General features: G+C 42.3%; 1 protein-coding gene across 4 annotated transcripts in view; it reads right to left on the bottom strand.

The window, feature by feature from the left end:
* Positions 1-20,462, bottom strand: part of LOC137168703 (septin-9-like) — a 68,298-nt gene that overhangs the window by 33,250 nt on the left and 14,586 nt on the right. For 2 of the 4 annotated variants that reach the window (XM_067571470.1, XM_067571473.1), the window contains one exon: positions 4,809-5,564. In XM_067571470.1, the coding sequence (XP_067427571.1) occupies positions 4,809-5,564 (756 nt within the window). Of the gene's footprint in view, positions 1-4,808; positions 5,565-6,232; positions 6,451-13,336; positions 13,606-20,462 lie in introns of those variants that run through there. The other 2 variants (XM_067571471.1, XM_067571472.1) reach the window with 2 other exon arrangements.

The raw sequence follows: 20,462 nt of genomic DNA, 5'->3' as shown, positions 1-20,462 counted from the left end.
GCAAAAAAAAGAGAGAGAAACCCATGGTTTGTGTAACGATCCCTCTGTGTGGAACAACAAGCAAACACTGTCTGTGTAGTAAGGGACAGCATAAGACAGACTTTACAAAATAAAAACCTCTCCTTTAAATGACTTCCTGATATCAGACAGAGATCAGCGACAGTAATGAGAGGGAGTGGCTGGATGGCATGGGGAGGGATTATGTTGAGATTCTTGTCTTGCCAGCACTGTGTGTCCCTATAAATCTACTCCCACATAAACACACACACACACCTTGTATTCACAGGTGTAATTAAGGCAATACACTTCTATAACAACACGTTATGGTAATAAAGGAATCTTTCAGATAATTTGATTGAAAGGGGTATAAATGACTCACTGGTAAGGTACTGTAATATCAATCGTACAACAATGTCCATACAATATACTAATTCATTCATTACTTGTGAGTAGTGATATCAATACACAGAAATAAGCTCAAGCACAAAGTACCGTGGTTGAAGAGTTGGCTGTGTCCCAGCAGCTTATTAGACAAAAGTGAACAGAAGTCATCCATTTCTCCTGTAAGACCTCTTTATACTGTATTTGGCGTTATATGCAATGATATTACTAATAGTAATGCTGACTTGTGTTGTAGCTTCCATAATTTTGGTTATTTGTATCTCTTTATTACAGTGTTCAGTCTGACATAGATAAAATTGAAGCAATTGACATGGTGTGTTTGCTACAGGTAGTGGTGAGAAGATGAAATACAACCTAAGAAGTCCAGTAGTAAGTGTTATTAAGACACTGCAAAAATGTAGTTATAAGTTATAAAGTTATAACATCAAAAACACTTGGCTTCTCGGTCTAGATGCTTGTGATGTTAACAATAGAATTAGCCCAGTGCTACATGATAAGTGCTGGCAAATGCAGCATGCTGTCAGATGATGTTGAATTATACTGCAACAAGTCGAGCCAGGATCTCATTTTTCCTCGATGATTTTTCCACTGAATGAGGAGTCTGCATTTTTATTTTTAGCCCTATTGTCATAATAGATACTTACTGTCCTACTTGTTCTAATGCAGTAGTTGTGATGCATTTCTTCACCTTACGTAAAGCACTTTGGATTGCTTCTGTGTGAAAGGCGCCCTTGCTTTGTCTTGTCGTGCTGAACTCTGACTAGGGGACTTGCCTTGCTTAAGTTAACATTCGTGAATCAGTTGGCACCAGAAAATAACTGAAAATATATCCTCTAAAGAAAAACCCAACCTATTGCTTTACTTTTAATAGTGTGGATCACAGTCATTTAGGGACGCACTCTCCTGAACCCAGACTTTCTTATTTGATGTTAACTAGGTTTATGCACCATCTTAAAATAAAGTGCCTTTCTCCAGATATTGAATTTGATTTGCAGGATGCATTGCAGTGGCCAAGACAATAATAAATCAAGGTCAAGGCATTGGGACAGGAAACTAAGATGAGTACAGAATGAATGAATGTGTGTGTCTGCCTGTAAACATGAGATCACATCCTGTTGAAGCACCACAAGACTGGATACAGCTGCTCGTCATTATGGCCGACAAATCAACCGAAACGGAACATTTATGACCGTCACCAGAAAAAACAACCAGCGTACCGCTTATCTGCATGTTCATAAGTCACCTTCCCCCCCTAGATATGAGGAAGTACTGTGTGTTCACATTTAATACGTGTATGCAAATGAGCACAGATGCACAAAGAGCCCTGAGGCAGGTAGATCCAAGTTAAATATCATATGGACCCTACAGCAATAAAGTACTGGGCTAAATACCCCTACAAACACAGAAAAACATCAAAAACACATACTGCCAGCGTCCCACCGGATCCAGTGCTGATATAAGCAGCACAAGGGATAAACAGAGAAATAAACAGAAGACATTCCTAGTTTTCCCTTCTAAAAAGATGTTATTTTATGTAAAGAAAAGACTAAATACTTGACAAAAATGCTTGAATCAGTGCTCTGTGTACTGGAATGGAAACTAAATTGTAGTTTTGGGCATGTCGTCAAAGCAGCGTGGTCTGTAGGGTTAGTTTTACTCCCAAATGACTGGAGGTTTAAGTGGTCTTTTCTCATTTTGTTTTCTCCCTGCAGACGGACTTTACAGGAAATCACACTCTTTCTCGCATGCTTTATGTTTGTCTGCCTCCATTTTTCTCCCTCTTCCCTTCTACCCACTAACCCTTCTCTATCTCTCTGTCTTTCTCTCTCCACCTCCTATCTGCTCCTCGCTTCTTCTCAAGCTTCTTTCTTGCAAGAGACCTCCCTCGCTCCCTCCCGCTGTCCACATGTACGGCTAAGCAGGAAGGTCGTAATCTGAGCCGAATGTGGCAGAAGTTGAGACTTAATCCTCTCAATTTTCCTTGCTCATTTCCCCTCTATTGTCACAAGGCCACATTTCAGATATTTAGCATGCACAGTTGCTTACTGATTCAACATTGCTGCGGTGGTGGTACCTACGAAAATACAGGAAAGAAATATCCTCAGCAAGAGTCAGACATAAAATTAAATCCCTAGCTGTCTGTAAAGGAAGTGCAGTGAATAGAGACAGGCAACACACTGCATAAAAAGTGGAAATTGGAGGCTTTCTATTTTTATGTAGAATGTTTTATGACCTCCAGATTTGGAATGTATCACCTCCCAGCCGCCTACGCCTGGATACTACTTAACCAGTGAAAGCAATGCATGAGCACAGCTGTCTCCAGATAGCAGCGCTATACACACACACACACACAGAACAGTATAAAGATAGCTGTTCTAATACAATAACAGAAGCAAACTATGCAGATAACCTGCTAGAAAAGTGTAGGTTTTGAGGCCACTGCATGCACACTGGCACAAATAAAAAACACAGAGTTTCCCACCACAACAAGAACTAATCCCAAGCTCAAAAAGATAAAGCCTAACACTGAGACTGTAGCGTTATCCACACTCTAAAAGACTAAAAGCTCTGGTAATGACCCTGCAATTCATTACACTCCACAGTAACAAAGAAATAGACGTGATAAGCATTCTGACAATTTAGGTATTCATGGAATCATAGCAGGAATTTGTCTGAAAGCGCAAAGCTTGTCCAGAGGGTGGCGCTGAAAGAAAGAAAGGCCATGAGATCCATCCACAGCATATTTCATAGAAATCCAGCTATTATATATTTCTGAGAGAGCTTGTTGTGTACCAAAGTGTTGCTTCAAATTTTAACCTGTCAACCAGTGATGTCATAACAAAGATCAGGAGGGTGACCAAAATTATTAAGGATCACCCTTTTGAAAATAGGAAAATTCATACCAAAATTCAAGGCATGTAGTTTAGAGGTAATCTAAGGACATCTTGACTCTGGACCAACACTGTGGACGGACCAACCAACCAACCCTGCCATCATTACACCCTCCTAAATTTGAGGAGACAAAGTAAAGCAAATAAATTAAATTCCCACATCTTCTAAAGCTTTATTGTGGCATGTGTATCTTGTTCTTCCACTCTTGACCTGGTCTGCATGAGAGTTTAGTCCAACAAAACAATGACTCACCAGTAAGCAGTATCTTACCACAGTTATGGGGCATTTCTTGATGTTTCGCCTCAGTAAAACCAAATACTTATGGTGCAAGTTACTACAAAAACATTTGATGCTCAGTTTGAGCTTGGCATCATTTTCACACCTCATGTTTGGGAGGTTAGTCAGCAGTAGCTGAAAAGTAAAAACTACCCCTCTATTGTCTAGGATTGATATTGTATTAGTTTACATCATGTTATTTAAAATCATATGTATAGAAGAGAGGTATAACTTACAGTATGTTAGAAAACTTTAGAAGCTACTAAACTTGCTGTGACACTAATAATATTTAATTAAATGTCCTTAAAACAAACCTCCCCTTTTTAAATAAGTAAATGAAATGCATCTACTGCATATTCAACACAAATAAAAAAACAGTAAAGTGCAAGTACCTATCTCACTTAATCTGAATTCACAATGACTTCATCCTTTTTCATTTTATCCTGATTCAAGCACAATTCAAGTGAGTTGGGAAATTCAGCTGCTTGACTGTATGAGTTCTTTTTAAACTGCTGTCCTGGGACCAGCCCTGCGATTCTCATCATCACCCTCCCTGACCTACATTCACAGAGAGTCTAGACTAACACGATTGCAAGGACTTATACTTATGCTTCTAGATGGTATTGTTACTTCACAGCTGCCTTTTATTATTAATACAGGTAGAATATAAAGAGCAGAAATCTTGAATAAGCACAAAATAAAAAGTCACACTGAATTACGGAGCTCTGTTTAAAAAGAAAATTCAAGGTCCATTTGACAGAGTTCAGTGAGCGGATGTGATAATACTGTGTGGTTTTAGTAAGAGGACAAATATATTTGAAAGTAAGAAGAAAGTGCATTTGGCGTGTGTGTGTTTGAGCATTCATACGCCTACTTCTCCAAGTGCCTCAACAAGAGTTTGTTGCAACTTGCAAGATCTGGTTAAAATGAAACAGTGACAAAGAGAAAAGGGGACCTGAGCAGCAACATTGTAAACCAGTGACCAGAAACTTTCATCACAGTGTCATTGCTGCCAAACTGTTGCAAGTTACTGGAATTATAAAGACAGGCCACGCTGAAAACAGTTACAGTCAAATCATTAAAAACGAGGACAGACATGTGGCATTTAAATAGGAAACACAAACAGACTGTATGGGTAAACAGGCTAAAAGGCCTCCTTCAGCAGTTTATTTTACCCTGGGCAACTATTTATTCATACAAGTTACTTTGAAAACATGTTTTATGGAGCAGGTACTCACTGTCTGTTGGTTGGACTGTGGGCGGCACTGTGACAGGCGACTGCATCCTTTCCACCCCGGTGTCTGCCAGCGAAGGCAGGGGGGCACTAGGTGCAGGAGGTGGGTGGTTGTTGTTCTCCACTGTAGTGCCTGGCACCAAACCGTCCGGCTGTCTGAAGACAGGCATCTCTGGCCTCCTGGAGGGCCCCTCAACTGAGCTGAGGATGGGGGATGGGGGTTCCGCTCTTCTCTGAGGCGGCTCAGGGATCCTAGAGACCGGGGCTGAGGACAGCTGGGCATCCATCCTCCTGGGAGGGGCGGGGGGCTCACTGGACCGTGTCATGCTGAGCTCTGCCCGCCTGCTTGTGGAGCTGGAGATGGAGTTGGAGGAGCTGTCCAGTGGGGTACTCCGACTACTCAGGCTGACCTCAGGTCGTTTAAGGCCAAAGCGTGCAATGCCGGCGCTGGGCGAGTTGTCAATCTGCTTGGAGGAGACCTCAATGGAGATTTCTGTGCGGCGAGAGGAGGCTGTGTCAGGGTTGCGACCCCCTGATAACTCAATGCGCCTCATGCCGGTCTTAGGGGAACGCAGATTGGAGGACTCAGAGGGGGAGGATCTGGAAGAGGAGTAGTCAGAGTTGCGGGAACTCAGGTCGTAACTTCGCTGGCTGGATGTGGAGGAGGTGGATGAGCGGAGGGGGTTGGTGGTCCGACGGGACAAAGGCGAGGGGTGTGTGGATGAATCTGTCTCCTCCACCTCAAATGACCGTTTCAGCGCTGGAACACACAGAACATTTGCCATTAGAAACAGAGGACTCTCTTAGCCCATACAGATGCTAGTATTTGCTTCAGTTGCAGCACCAGAATCTGTATATTTACTTTCTTCAATACTAAACCATCTCACCATTTGTATACAAAAAACCCCCAAAACAAAACATGATCCAACAACTAAAGCAGAGAGCTTAAAGCACTGATATCTCTCATGACTGTTCTTTGGAGAAAGCAGCTGTGCTCTTTCACTCTGTGCTGACATTGATCAGAGTTCAACTATGTTGCATTAAACAAAAAGACAACACTGCAACCCAAACCAGCAGCAGTCTCTACAGGCCAAGAATTTCTAGGCTTCTTCAGAGGGTTGATGAAATCATTTTAAGAGAAGAGAGGGAAGGCAATGTTAACACCTGCTTAACAACACAAACTAACAGGAGCAATATACAGTATGAGAAACAGTCATCATACAACCGATAGCTATAACAATTAAGTGCTAGTATGAGAAAATGACTATGACTCAGTTAAACTAACAGGCGCGTGCAAACTGCTAACAAATTTATACCACAATGACAAGAATATACAAGCAATAAAAAAAAGTTACACATTGCAGTAGCCAATAAATTGTCCAAAACAAACTAGGTTGACAATCTTAATAATTAAGTTAATAATCTTACCGTGTTTTACACGCTTCACGTAGCTCGACAACATGGCGTTTGTAATTTTTAATCCACTCGATGAAAAGTATTTCAAGTTTTAATAATAATGACAGATACACACGCGCAGCTACCAATTCCAGAAAAAAAACTGGTCAAAGCTCGGAGAAAAAGACTCATTTGAATACAGACATTACAGACATAAGTTACACCGACGTCTTCTTACGTTACCCGGACATCTCGCACACCTGTTGGCGCCTAGACCTGCTGACCACGCCTCGCGTGCGCTCTAATTGATCGCGTGACTCCTTCAGTAGGCTTTTACTGTATCTCCTGCACTGGGGGACAAACCAATCATCATTTCTTTGGATGTATAAGAAACAATGGAAAAGTCTTATTATGGTGATCTAAAATGTGCCACGTGGTTTTACAATGCTAAAAAGATGCTGGCGTCAAGTCAATTTTATTTATAAGGCCCAATATCACAAATCACAAATTTGCCTCATGGGGCTTTACAGTCTCTACAGCAATACAGCATCCTCTGTCCTTAGAGTCCCTCTATTCGAATAAGGAAAAACTCCCTAAAAAGGTCAACTCACTCTAAATCATGAAAATGGGAAAATGTGTCATGCAGTCCAGATGTTTTGATGCTGAACTTATGACTTATACGTCACGTGTATTATGATTTTACTTTACTCCCTCTATTTGGCTATTTATGTGGTTAGCTCACAGTAATGTCATGTTTCATATGATGCTGCTTTCAAAAGGGTTGCTAATTCAATAAAAGTTAAAATAAATGACCCAATTTAAAAACAGGTTTTAAAAAACACCTACACATTTCTCTCATAGGAACCATCTGCAAAATGACATCAAAAATATCATCGAAACCATTCCCACACTAATCAGTCCTTTCCCTCCATATCACTTGAATGTGCCAATATTTCACCAGCTGTTATTGTTGTTTGATTAACGGCCTTTCTGTAACCGCAGTTAGCATGTCACATGTGTGGGTGACTGGAGAAACTACAAGTCCTGGAGCAACACAGCCTCTGTCCCAGATAAACACCCAAGCCTGCGAAGGCGTCTGGCCTGCTTAAAGGCTAACGAGCCAAGCACCAGCATGGGACACGACCCTCTTCCTGGAACTCACTGTTTTTACATCCTTCATATGTTTCAGCAGCTTTTTGTGCTTTTTTGATATCAGAGGGTCAGCTGAGAAGCAGCTAGTTCACAGTATCTAGTAAATGCAATGTGAAATGCTGGTTTAACTGGGCGCCTGAATCAGTGAAATTAACCTTCCTCACTTTTCCTTTGTGAAACGTTGATTGTATTGGTTCAATCCTCATTAGCTTTACTTGCTGTAAACTTTTTCTCATCTTCAGTGCAGTTATAGCAATCACAGCACAGCAGTTTATCACAAGAAATGTCCCTCCTAGCCAGCAATTCCCGCACAGCTGAGGGTTGACCAACACTGATAATTTACGCAATTCATCTCAGTAAAGCAGAACCTCATGTAAGTAACTCAAATCAGCACACTATTGGTAACACAATCACAATACTTCCTTCTTTATCTGCAGCCTTATTGTATTACACACTGCTTGAGCATACATTCAGTGCTTTAACAGCATAATGAATACTCAATACAATATACAGTATATGACATGTACTATCCATATTGCACTTTTGTCTTTTGTATGTTAGGTCCTGGTGTAATATGTCCTCAAATAATTTTGGGATATTTTCCACTTCAGTAACTTCTCTGGAATACAGAATACTAGAAAAACAAATTCCTAAGTGCTTACTCTATGGGGCAATTTTGGCAGTTCCTCATTACACCATAGAGACAGAAAGAGAGAGACAATGACAAAAAAAAAAAAAAAACACTGATTCAAACTCTGTCATATGCATTTTGCAGTATGCATCTCCACCATTACAGACCATTTAATCCATATATGACAATAAGCTCTTTGTGTTGCCCACGTGGAATAATGTAATTTAATTTGGAAAAAAAAAAACTGGCCAAAACTGGACATTTTTCTGGAAGACAGGGTTGTCAGTGTGCTCTGCTGTTCTTTAAGTACAAGAAATAAGAGCAGGAATGACGAACTAGTTGCAGTGATGTTGTGTGTAAATTTATTGGACACAGCGGTAAAGCCGTAAAATATCTAAAGAACGTCTGTGGAACACAACAGAGCAGGAAATGAACCACAAATGGAGCAGCTACTTAACTGTAGCTATTCCCCTTAACACCCTTTAATGAACATTACTTGCACCATTCGAGGATGTATTATGCTCACCTTTTAATTGCAAGAGCTTGAGCAGTGAACATCTGCAGCCTATTCAAAGTGCCACAGACCTCTTAAGACTGCGTTTGACTGTGTGATTCTGATATAATGACCCGTTTGCCTGGAATTGTGCTAACTGTGTGGTGTGTGCCTGCTCTGTGGTGACAGAAGGCCCAACACAGTGAAGGCCATACAGACACAGTGGAGACAGAGGCCCTGTCAGCTGTGTTTCTCTGTCTTTGTGTGTATGTGTGTGTGCTTAAACACAGCTGTAGAGTAAATCAAACACAGCCTGGTTTGCCTTGGTTGGAGCCAAACTCTATGCCTCTGTTAACGTCATACCACACTGCATCATGAGATCTATGTGCATGCGTATATGCATGAATGAAGATAGATTTGTACAGTCACTGCTTATGTGCGTGTGCATTCATGGCTGCGTGCAGTAGTGTATATTTGTGTTTGCATGGCAGTGTGTTCATAGCTTTTTTCAGGTTCATAGCTGTCCGTGTGTGTGCGTGTGTTTGTGTGAGTGTGTTTCAAGGACAAAATCATTTGATGTCTGCTGCTGCTCTGAGGCGATAGCAGTGATCACAGAACTTCCAGCCAAGCTAAGATAATACTAACGAGCACCAATGTGAACCAAATGTCAGCACAGCTTTGCTTTTATTGACAACCTTAGTAGTTTTCCCTCTCTCTCTCTCTCCCGCCTGTCTTTACCTTTCATTTGACCTAGAATTTAAACAGAACTCTGCTTTGAAGATGAATGAACCCATTAAACTCGGACTCCGTTCGAAACGATATACCGTGAACTTGCTAACGGACTGAACCACCAAATAGGGAAGATCATGCAGCCAAGCATGATGTTTTTCAACTAACAGTCAGTCAGTCAGCGAATGGGCTGAATCCATGTTACACTTAGTGAATTGAAACATGGATAAACTGCCAGAGAATCACATGATGTTGCCACTCTGTTCTCCAGTGTAGCATGTACAGGATGAGCGCCACATGGACATTCTCTATGCCTCTCTGAGCATAACAGCGGATGAGTTAGACGGCTCAACAAGAAACCACCTTTTGTCTTCAGTTGTTGAGGAAAACTGAGAATACACAGTAACTGCTTAATAAACTAAACTGGTTTCCAGGAACTACAGGGTGCAGTGTCCAAACTATGACTCCTGTCACAGTCAGCCATTGTACAACAAAGGTATTTAGCTGTACTATACCAGTATGGTAAATGGCACTTGAGGATAAATAAAAGTTCAAATGCAGCCAGTTTGACTGGTTGAGCACTGACAACTGAAGTTATTAACACTCATCCTCTCATTGAAAGACAGCTCCACAGTTTGCCACGACAACCTAAAAAGGCTCTGCATGTCAAAATGTGCTTTGAACCGACTGACATAAGACCATTCAGCCCTTAAATAGTCTTAAAGCCCGACTCTCTTTCCTGGAGGTGTCTATTACTAACACACTTTCCATTCCTTGCAGAAAAAAAACGCTTACTACTCAATGTACAAAAGACAATCTTTCATCACGGGCTAGTTGTTTTTAGCCATAGCATGGAGCCTGTTGATAGCTCTGGGGTCTTGCCTGGGGTTGGCATCGGTGCAGGTTTCACTCCACGTGTACAAAAAGGGAGAAAAACAGCAAGAAGTTACTTTAAAGTCTTAACAAAGACCTGCTGTGTTCATTCTCCCTCAGACTGACTCTTGGTGCTTCCCAGCAGCACCAATGCTGTTGACGTCATTAGCAGGAAACCTGTCCTCGCTGGTGAGTATAGTGTGGCCTGATGATGCTGATAACGATGGAGACTCCTGAGGATGAGACACTTCCTCCCTCTAACACACAAGCTCTGTCAATGAGGCTCCTTGTGCCATTTTGTCACAAGACTGAGTCTTAATCGTTAAGATCAATAACACGTTAAGCCCATACTTCTGTTCTTTGACAAAATATTCATGAAAATGGTCTCACAAAGACTGAACAACTGTTTGATCTCCCAAAATCTCTTACCAATTCTTCTTAATAGCACAGTTTCAGTGCATTATGGGGTACAGTGCACTAACTGATTTAACAGAGTTCCTGAAAAAATCCAAAGCCACAGCTAAGTGGCAGTTGGTTTTTAATAACAGTTTTTATTCTGAAAGGCGTTCGAGTTCCTACCATGATCCCTCGTCAAACTTCTCACCATTACCATTAAGGAGTTTTGTCCTACAAAACGAGGCGGTTCCTCTAATTTGGAAGAGATTGTTAAAATTGCTCTGCATATGATTAAAAAAGCAATTAGTGCAGCAGAACCTGGTCGCAAACTGGGATTATGTGAGCTAAAAATGTTTCATGTGGCCTCATTTAAAAAAAATGAATACACATGTACAAATAAACATTTTATGAGACCAATAGCGACTCTATACTGGGATCATAAAGATGCTCTATCCATGATATTCAGCACTTTTATTTAATATATTAACAGCTCACTTCCTTACAGGGTGATTCAATTTTTAACTTTATCTCATTATGCCATGCAGACCTCTAAAGAGAGGCCCAGCTGTGCTCAGATCCACTCCTCCGCTGCCTACCCCGACATTTTCACCCACCACAGAAATCTGCTCCTGTGGAATTTCCTCTCACTGGATCTTTGAATCCCCTTAACATTCAGCTTAGAGATACAGAGGAAAAGAGAGGAAAAGAGATCAACTGTAGAGAAAACAGACTAGTAGCAGCTTGTCGGTGCATTGATTGAAACAGGAATCAATATAAAACAGATGTCTGCTTTATGGGATATGAGAAATGATATACGTTTGTATTTTCTGCAAATAGAGAGAAACACAAGAGCCTGTTTGGAAGAGAGCTGTAAAAGATGAAGCTGTATGAAAATGTGTGTGTTTGTGTGTGTTTGTGTGTGTTAATTGTGCTGAGCGGAAGGCCCAGTATCCTGGTCAATGATCTGTGTCACTTTGTGCGGGGGTGAGGTCACAGCTGAGTTCATCAGCCTCACGGGCAAGAAAATCCTGTCTTCTGTTTCTCTCAGCCTCTGGCTAACTAACGTCATCAGCAAAGGGTGTGACATGAGTGACCCCTCACTCGCTGTCCAACAATGGTGCATACACACGCCGAGCATAAAAAGCCTACTTTAGTGTACAAATGTACAGTGCAGATTACAATAGCACATTGTATAAATTATTATAGAGCTGCAACAATTAGTCGATGAATTGATCAGTAGATCGACAGAAAATGGTTTGTGAGTCATTTTTTCTTTTTCTTTTTTCTTTTTCTCTGATTCCAGCTTCTCCAATGTGAATATTTTCTGGTTTATTTAGTCTTCTATGATAGTAAACTAAATATTTCATAGAGCTCAACTTTCACAACTTTGAAACCTCTGCATGATCATCAAAATGTATGAGCATGAAAGAAAAAAGTAAAATTGGAGTATCCACTTGGCCGTAGAATATTTGGTATTCTTGCCTCTTCATTAGTAGTTAATTAGTAGTAATAAAATATTTAAATAAGTTTGATGCATGGAAAGTGGAATAATTGCTTTTAGAAAGTGCCTAAACAAGTGGTTACAGTAAAGTGAGTACTTATAACTATTTACTCTCCAACCACGATTCTTATCTACTTGTTTGCTCTCATGGGACTCACACGCCTGCGCTATCTGTGCCATGCTGTACTCACTGAGGCACACAGGGCCATACATCATGGTGCGTGGTGTTGACACAAAGGTATTACCACACTCTAAATCCCAACCAGGGGTAACACACACCACTGACAATCACAACAGTGGCCCATTATGTTGGTGTTACACATGAGAGCAAGGGATAAAAGCATGACTTCAACTCACATGGTTAAGGCACACTTAAACTCTCTTTTCTGAATAGCACTTATCTTTCTGCTCTGTTGCACTGTGTAAAGCCGGCTGTTTAAAGACCTAAAACAGGGAGAGAGGGAGACGGAGAGATTCACCATACATACCACAAGCAAACTGGTGTTGACAGAGGAGCAGCTCCGGACAAGTGCGGATGCGTCCCTAATGGCTATGTGTTTGTGAGAGACAGGAGACAGATAGTCAGATAGACAGACAGGTTGAGGGGGGGGGAGAGGTGTCAGCCTGTCAGGACCAACCCCCACCCAGCTTGTCGCATCCACAGCCAGCCAGGTCAAGGTGAGAGGGGGCTGAGGATGGACGAGCTGCTGAGAGAGGAAAATGGGAGAAGCACAGCCGGAGGAAGAGGAGGTGGAGGAGGAGAAAGAGTGGGAGGAGAGGGATGACAGGGGGAGAATCTGTGGGCCAGGGGCAGAGAGATGAAAAGGAAGAGAAGAAGAAGAGCCCCACAGAGGGGGGGGGAGGTGTGCCAGGTGTTCCCCTCACAGCCGTATGGTCAGTTGCTGCCTCTTGAGTGCACACACACACACACACACACACACACACACACACACACACTCATATGGCATTTGTATGATGCAGGTTGCTCTAAATCAGTTGCACACTTTTCTCTGAATGCTGAATTTCTCTCTTTGACATATGCAGCCAGACACCTCAGACTCGGAGACCAACATGACATCTATAACAAACGCACACTCATCCATCTCAACAAAAGTTAAAGGGCCGTGAAAAGCAACACTTTTAGCATGATTTCCCTTTCAAAATACCACAGCGAACCACAGATGTCAACGAACCCTTCACACTCATTTTTTCCAGATCCGTGCGGTTCCAATCAAACATGTGGAAACTATCTATAGTGTCCTCATGGCAGGGTTAGAGAGCGCCTCACTCCGCAGAGTGACAAGAAGAAGAAGAAGAAGAAAAGCAGTGAAGCTGCAGAGTGCAAGACAGAAAGAAACTAACCTTCAAAGTCTGATATGATCCCTTCCAAGTGAGCGTTGACAGTGGAATCAGACATTTTGGGGAGCAAGTGTGTGTGTGTATATAATGCGAGAGAGAGGGAGCAGGGTTCCCTTTCCCCAGCAAGGAAAAGTCCTCCTTGGGCGCAGTCCCGCTTTTAAACAAATCCCAAATTAGGAGTCAGTGCAAGAGAGAGGAGGGGAGGGAGAGAGAAAAAAAAACAAGAGTGGAGCTGCTCACTGATCCAAACCCTCGGCTCTCTTCTTTCACTCTCCCTATCTCTCCTCTTTTTCTTAAAGGAGTAACTTATTTTTCTCTTCTCCTCCTTCTCAACTTCCAGAACTTGCAATGAGCGAGCAATGATAACCCCCCACCCTCCCCTCTCTCTCTGTCTCTCTCTCTCTCTCTCTCTCTCTCTCTCTCTCTAGCTCCCTGTCTTCCCTCCCCCTCTTACCTCCTTACCTCCCTCCCCTCTCTACAGCCGTCCTCTAAGACTGGTTCTTTTCTGTGAAAGCTCTCATTTTTGACTGGGCTGGTCAAATTATACACATGCTGCCATTCAAACCCACTTCCTGTAGGCCCAATCACATGACTAACATACTCATGGCATCTGATGAAATGCACAGATAGATCATTGCTGAGATTTTTTATAAAAGCCTGGCTGTTGTGTATGCCAACACCAGCATCCTATAAGCACATAAATCAACACTTATAGTCACAAAATAAAATAAAATGTCTCTATTTAATCGTATTTGTGACAGTTAGATGGAGTGAAAAGTTACAGTAGATAGATAAATAAATCCAGGGTGGAGACAGGATTATTTTATGGACTAATATGGTCAGGACAGGCTCATACAGGCGGTTAGTAGATCGCCTGACATGCTCAGTCACTCTGGAGGCAGACATCAATAAATAAGTAGCCTAATGACTTAATGACCATGTGAATGAGCCTCTGTGTATGGGGGGGGGGAGGGAGGACAGGGGCGTTGGTCAGTGTGTGTGTGTGTGTGTGTGGATGTGCATGAGTCTGTGTGGTAGGATGTGGTAGCTGGGAGATGTCTATTTCTGTGTGTAGCAGTCCAATGAATGTGAGTTAAGAATGGACGATGACTGAGTACAGTTGAGCACGATTCACAACTTCTCCACCGGATTTTCCTGGTAAAGTCTATCATGCACAAGCAATTCTTGCTTCCAAAAGTATCTAGACCATAAAAACTGCTGTCTTAAGCCTCGGTGTAAAATCACCTCGACTTCCTTGTGATAGGAGACTCCCCTCTCACAAGGCTCATAACTCACTTTTCAACTGCAAAGATATACTGCTTCCAAAACAATGGCAGCCCTGAGAGACAATGATACCTGAGGCTACAATGAGAAGAGACACATGAAATGAAAAATGGGGTTGGAGAGATGAAAGACGGCAGAGCGATATAGAAAATGATTTAGATTTAAGATGTAATAAATTATCCAGGATGTAAAGTGCACTGGAAAATTCTACAGTTTCCTCAATAGTAGCTGTCCCATGTGCGATTTATATTAAAATGTTTGGAACTGAAATCTTGCATGTCTGGCACGCTTACTGCCAATTTGTTGCTTACATTGGAATCAAAGTTTGCTGTCTGTGTTGATTTAGGCATATTTACCACTCATTAACACAGATGTGCACAGATGAGCCCACAAACACACACTGACACGCAGATTTAAAAACAAATGGGAGGCTTTACTGTACCAAAATCAGCAATCTGAGATTAATCTTACACCACATTTCCCCCGCCGTTGAACCATGTAAAGTATGTAAGCCACAATATGTGTGAGAAAATTCTGAAAAAGCTGATGGTCAATTAATATTCATGGGTGACATGAAAATTGCACCTGTGCCTGGAATTTTTTAAAAGCCAGGACAGCCTAGAAACTTGGGATAAAAGTGCATATAGTGTTTGCTTTAATTGTTTGTCACTCTGTGTAGGAAAACGGTCTCTTCCTCTGTCCCCCATGTGGGTGAGTGATAGTGCAGTGTCCATAAAGCTTTCAGAGATTTACTGCCTTTCTACTGATCCAGATGTAAATACATCTACAGTGTAAACCCATACTTGAAGTGTTTTCTTTAGGTATGTACCCCACAATATCTGACATTATATCTATTTCTCCAGCAGAGGTCAGCGTTGCACCTATAAATAAAACCTGTCGCTATGGGCAACGGTGATAGTGGTAGCTGTGTCACTAGTGTACAGTAATGTGATCTGGAAACAGATAAAGATGGAGACATGGGGAGAATCCTGCTCTGGACACACCCCTCAACCCACACAGCGCCCAACACATGTGTGTCGGATTCCTCCACTCCCTGGCACACACACCCACACACTGAACAACACACAAACACACACAAACAACAAATATGTCTACAGCAGATGCATGCAAAAATATGAACATGCACACACTTAGGAGAGTGACACATGCATGCACTCGGCCCACAACCCAAAATACAGAGAGAGCAGAGAGAGAGAGAGAGAGAGAGAGAGAGAGAGAGAGAAAAGCACACTTCCTTCCACTGCATATCCCTGCAAGTCCCAGCAAGCCCAGACAGCGTTAATCCAATCTGCTGTAACAACTGTCACACTGGGAAAAGACAAGAATGTTTTTCACCCCCGATCCGTAAAGAACTCCATTCATATCATAGCAGTCATAGTAATGGGAATACACTAGTACTTAGTATATGCAGCTCTGTGAGAAAACCTTTTTTAATCTGCTATTATCAGAACATTTGATTTGGATATGGTAATATGGTAGGTAATCAATGTGTGTGCGACAGTGAAAGGATATAAACAGTCATGTTAAATCCATTTCATCCATTTCTTATTTTAGGCAAGCTTTATTGCTGTGTCATAGTGATTTTTCTTATGGCTAAAGGAAGGGGGAATTGCTGCTAAAATAATAAAATCCTTCCTCTTTGTCATGACTCATGATGAATGGTGAGATACAGGAGGAAAGCAGTGGGCCTAACTGTTAACATATGCATTATTATGCAATGAATTCATCATGAGGGGATAGAGATGCTGTCTGATGGAGTTTCACCTCTTTCTAAAGTTAGAATTGACAATGGTGTATAACTTTTGTAAAAAAAACAACAAAAAAAACTAACGTCCATCAAATGCAGAGAGTGAATCTGTTGGGGGCCTCCTGTGCATTAGTGTATTGTAGTGTCTTTCAATAGGCAGCTGCTGGTGTTATGTTGCACTGCAGCAGCATACAGATGAAGAGAGACAGAAACAGCCGCCGACCGCTTAAAGAAACTCAGACCACCACCACTGCCACTCGAAAGTGGGTCCTGCCCTCCTGAGAGCTGAAAAACGAGAGGAGCAGAGTGGGAGGAGAAGAGAGGGGAACTACGTCTATAAACGGATGCCAGGCTGGCGTTGCAGTTGCTAGGGCAATGCCAAGGCAACAACAGGTTGCAAATGTCAGTGGCTGATCTCCACATGCACACGCACATGCGCACATGCACAAAGACACCAACAGATTCACACGCCTCGGCGCCAGTCTGTCCCCCTTTCCCTGCAGCCCGGCCTGTGCCAGTGGACAGAGGTCCTGCAAACTTTGAAATCTGAGATGCAGCTCCAAGAAATGTTGGAATGGTAACCAAACCCGCACTGGACAGTAATGCAAGGATACACCTGAACTGTTTAATCATGACTGCTGCTATGTCTTCTTATATGCTAATAATACCCTTATTTATATAGATGCAGTTGAACAAAAATAATAACGTAATGGTTGAAATACCAGACTGAGACTTACTATCAAACTTGTTTCACTGGCCAACATCTACTTGTCCCTGCAGATTTAATTAATCAGTTTTCACCACCAGATAAGTGGCAGATGGAAAAGGGAAGAAATATCTTGGCAGAAATAAAACTTAGTTAATAACTGTCATTACGAATCTATCAAATCTAAACACTTCTGTGAGTGGCGCATTTATAAAAATAGGTCTATTAGGTGATTTAAAAAGCTGAATTGATGTAAAGTCCTCATAATATGCATAATGCATGCTATGGTGAAGAAGTTAAACAGTTTAGTAACATATCTGCTGAAAGCTGTGTGACAGGTAATGCAAGTATGAGGAGCAGAAGCCAGTTTCATATTATGAATAATGATCAGTGTTTCATTTCAGGTCATGTCAGGTTTTGACAGTCATTGTTAGTTTTAAACATTAGCAGCACCAGCTACAGAGGAAACTCCAGCTTCCTGCTGAGTTCATCCTAAAACAACAAAAGCTTTGTTGGCCTTGATGCAGACAACTCACCCATGAGTCAAGCTGTGTCAAATAAGCCATCTGGAAGAGGTAAAATCTGTGTGCATTTTGGTGAGTGCTTGCATTGACTGTGTGTGTACATATGTATGTGTGTGTATATTTTGGATGTGACTAGCTAGTTACCACAGCTTTGTTTACATGGCAACCCCCATAATAAGCAGCTCTACCTGGCTCGAGACTTCAGAGGGGAGAGGGGGGTAGAGGAGAGATGGATGGAGAGGAGGTGAAAAGGTGGGAAAAGGTGTGCCAGTTCTCTCCGTGGTTAGGGAGACTAAAGAAAGATGGAGGGAGAGAGAGATGTGAGGTGACACCGAACCCCCATGGCTTTAATGGAAACTAAGAAGGAAGAAGATTTCTCCCTGCTGTGTGTGAGAAAGAAGGACAGAAGGAAACAGTGAGTTAGCATGACTAATGGAATCAGCAGCACTGGTAGTGTAAACATAACCAGAAGTACTTGGCTTTTAATACAGTACAGTACTGTGCTTTAAGCTAAATGTGGGAATAAATGGCAAGTAGTGAAGGTTGCTGACAGTCCAATATGTAAAGAGATGTTTGCAAACATAAGAAAACTGAACATTTGCACAGCTGAAGATGATCAATGTGCACATGTAGTTTTATAGGAGCCTGCATTATTTGGTGAATTGTAAATGTAGTAAAGACTCTGGCCAGCAGGTCAGACAGTTTCACAATAGCGCAGAAACACGCACACACGCACATGAAACCCCCTCCTGCGGCCCCAGAGCCCACATGGTGAAGTAGCTTCATCTCAAGTATATGCACAGCTGTAGTGACAGCAGCTGCCCTTAACCAAATGTTAAACAGCAGCACCCAGCCAGGCTCCCCTAACTTTAATCAAATACAGCACCTGTTGGAAACATGGCTCAACTGCACTGTATGCACACACACACACACACACACACACACACACTGGCATGCCCCTTCAATTGCTTTTGCTCAGTGGATTTCTTTGCCCGTGCATGTGTGTGTTAGTGTATCGACTGTCTGCACACATGCTGCTGCCTGCATGTGTGTGTGTTCCCTCACGCATGGGATGGAATGGCTTGGTAAATAGAGGGAGCAGCTGTCCTCCATCAGAGATTAATCTCAATAGGCCTCTTGCTCTCTCTCTCTCTCTCTCGCTTTCTCCCACCTCCACCCTCTGCTCCATCTCTCCGTTGGGTAATAACACCATTTAGTGATTCAACAAGACTGCATTGTGATCAACATCCTTGTTGCTGTAGACGCATATTGTACCGCTCAGAACATCGCCATGGCAACTCCCCCAAAACACCAATTGAATGCCACCAGGAAGCAACGTGGCTGCAATTTCCTTCAGTTTTTTTCTTAACACCTTTTCAAAACAAGCAAGCGGTGACAAAAAACCAACAACACAGGAACTACAAAACAACACCTGCCTCATCTAAGTGAGACACTGACGTAAGATGAAGATTGTGAGATTACAGCAGCAGCCACCTGAGAGAGTTAAGCTTTTTGAAATGCTCAACTCAGCACCCCCACCTGGTGGGGGAAGCATATATTACATATCAAACTATGCAGATCCAAGATGAGTGACATCTTTCACTGAAATAATTATAAGGTTAGTCCGAGGGTCAGCTAAGCTCACTAAGGCTTGTTCTATAATAAGCCATGAGCCTGAGACTGTCGCTGTGTCATACACAGTGTCATCAAACATTATCAGCTGACCTCACCGTGACTGGAATGAATGGGACGTGTCAGCCCCTTTATGCTCCATTCACAATCTCTGTGGCCGATGAACAGTTTCCGTTGAGAGCATCATCACTGTTGATTCACGTGGGAAGAAAACACAGGAAACAAAGGGAGCTTTTGCAAATCAGCATCAACACCAGTGAGGGAAGAAAATGAGGGAGGAGGAGTGAATTGAATTGATTTGGCCGAGGTAGATGAGAGGTACTCATGATACATGTCCAGATAAAATGGGTCAATTTTAATTCTCACTTAAATAAAATGACACATGGGAGCCAGAAGAAGCCGTTAGACCACAAGTGATTGAAGGGGTTAATGACTTAACTTTGCTATGAGCTGTACACACTAGAAAGCATAAATACTCCAGTGAACGTTCACACACAACAGAAATATACACAAAGCATGTCTTGCTGGAGCCGTTACAGCTCCCTGGAGGAAGCACCTGGAGACAAGGGGCCACTCTGAGAGAGAGAGAGAGAGAGAGAGAGAGAGAGAGAGAGAGACAGAGAGAGAGTAATGGGAGGGTAATGCCTCCATCACACACACACTTGTCAATGATCTCACCTACATCCAGATTTCACACACCGTGTAGGTGCTACAAGCTATGCTAGGTCACAAAGGTGTGCACACACACACATACACACACACACACACACACATATGCTGCTGCAGCCACTTCACCATTCCCACTGCAGCTTTTTTCATTCCTTTTTTTACAATGCTCACGCTAACACCCATAAAAATACCATTAAGCAGCAGACAGTGCTGCGTCACTGATGATGACTTTAGCATAATGTACTCACACACACACACACACACACACACACACACACACAGACTAACTTTTATCAATTCAATATGCATGTGGTTTACAGAATACAACAGGGAAAACAACATCAGAGTTTGGAAAAAGTAAGGACTTTTATATGCAAAGTCGGCCTTTACTTTGCAAGCAGACTGAAGCAGGCTTTCTCTGTCCTGTTAGCCAAAGGAGTGACTGACTGATGGCCGAAGCGGGATCAGAGCCACAAGGGACAAGAGTAGTACTGTTCAAACAGAGCTCTTTCCTGTTTTCACACCAAAGGAGAATGAGAGAATGCA

This window comes from Thunnus thynnus, chromosome 17 (assembly GCF_963924715.1).
Source record: "Thunnus thynnus chromosome 17, fThuThy2.1, whole genome shotgun sequence".
Classification (NCBI taxonomy): Eukaryota; Metazoa; Chordata; class Actinopteri; order Scombriformes; family Scombridae; genus Thunnus; species Thunnus thynnus.
The sequence above is the reverse complement of the archived record's forward strand: the minus strand, read 5'-3'. Positions and strand labels throughout refer to the sequence as shown.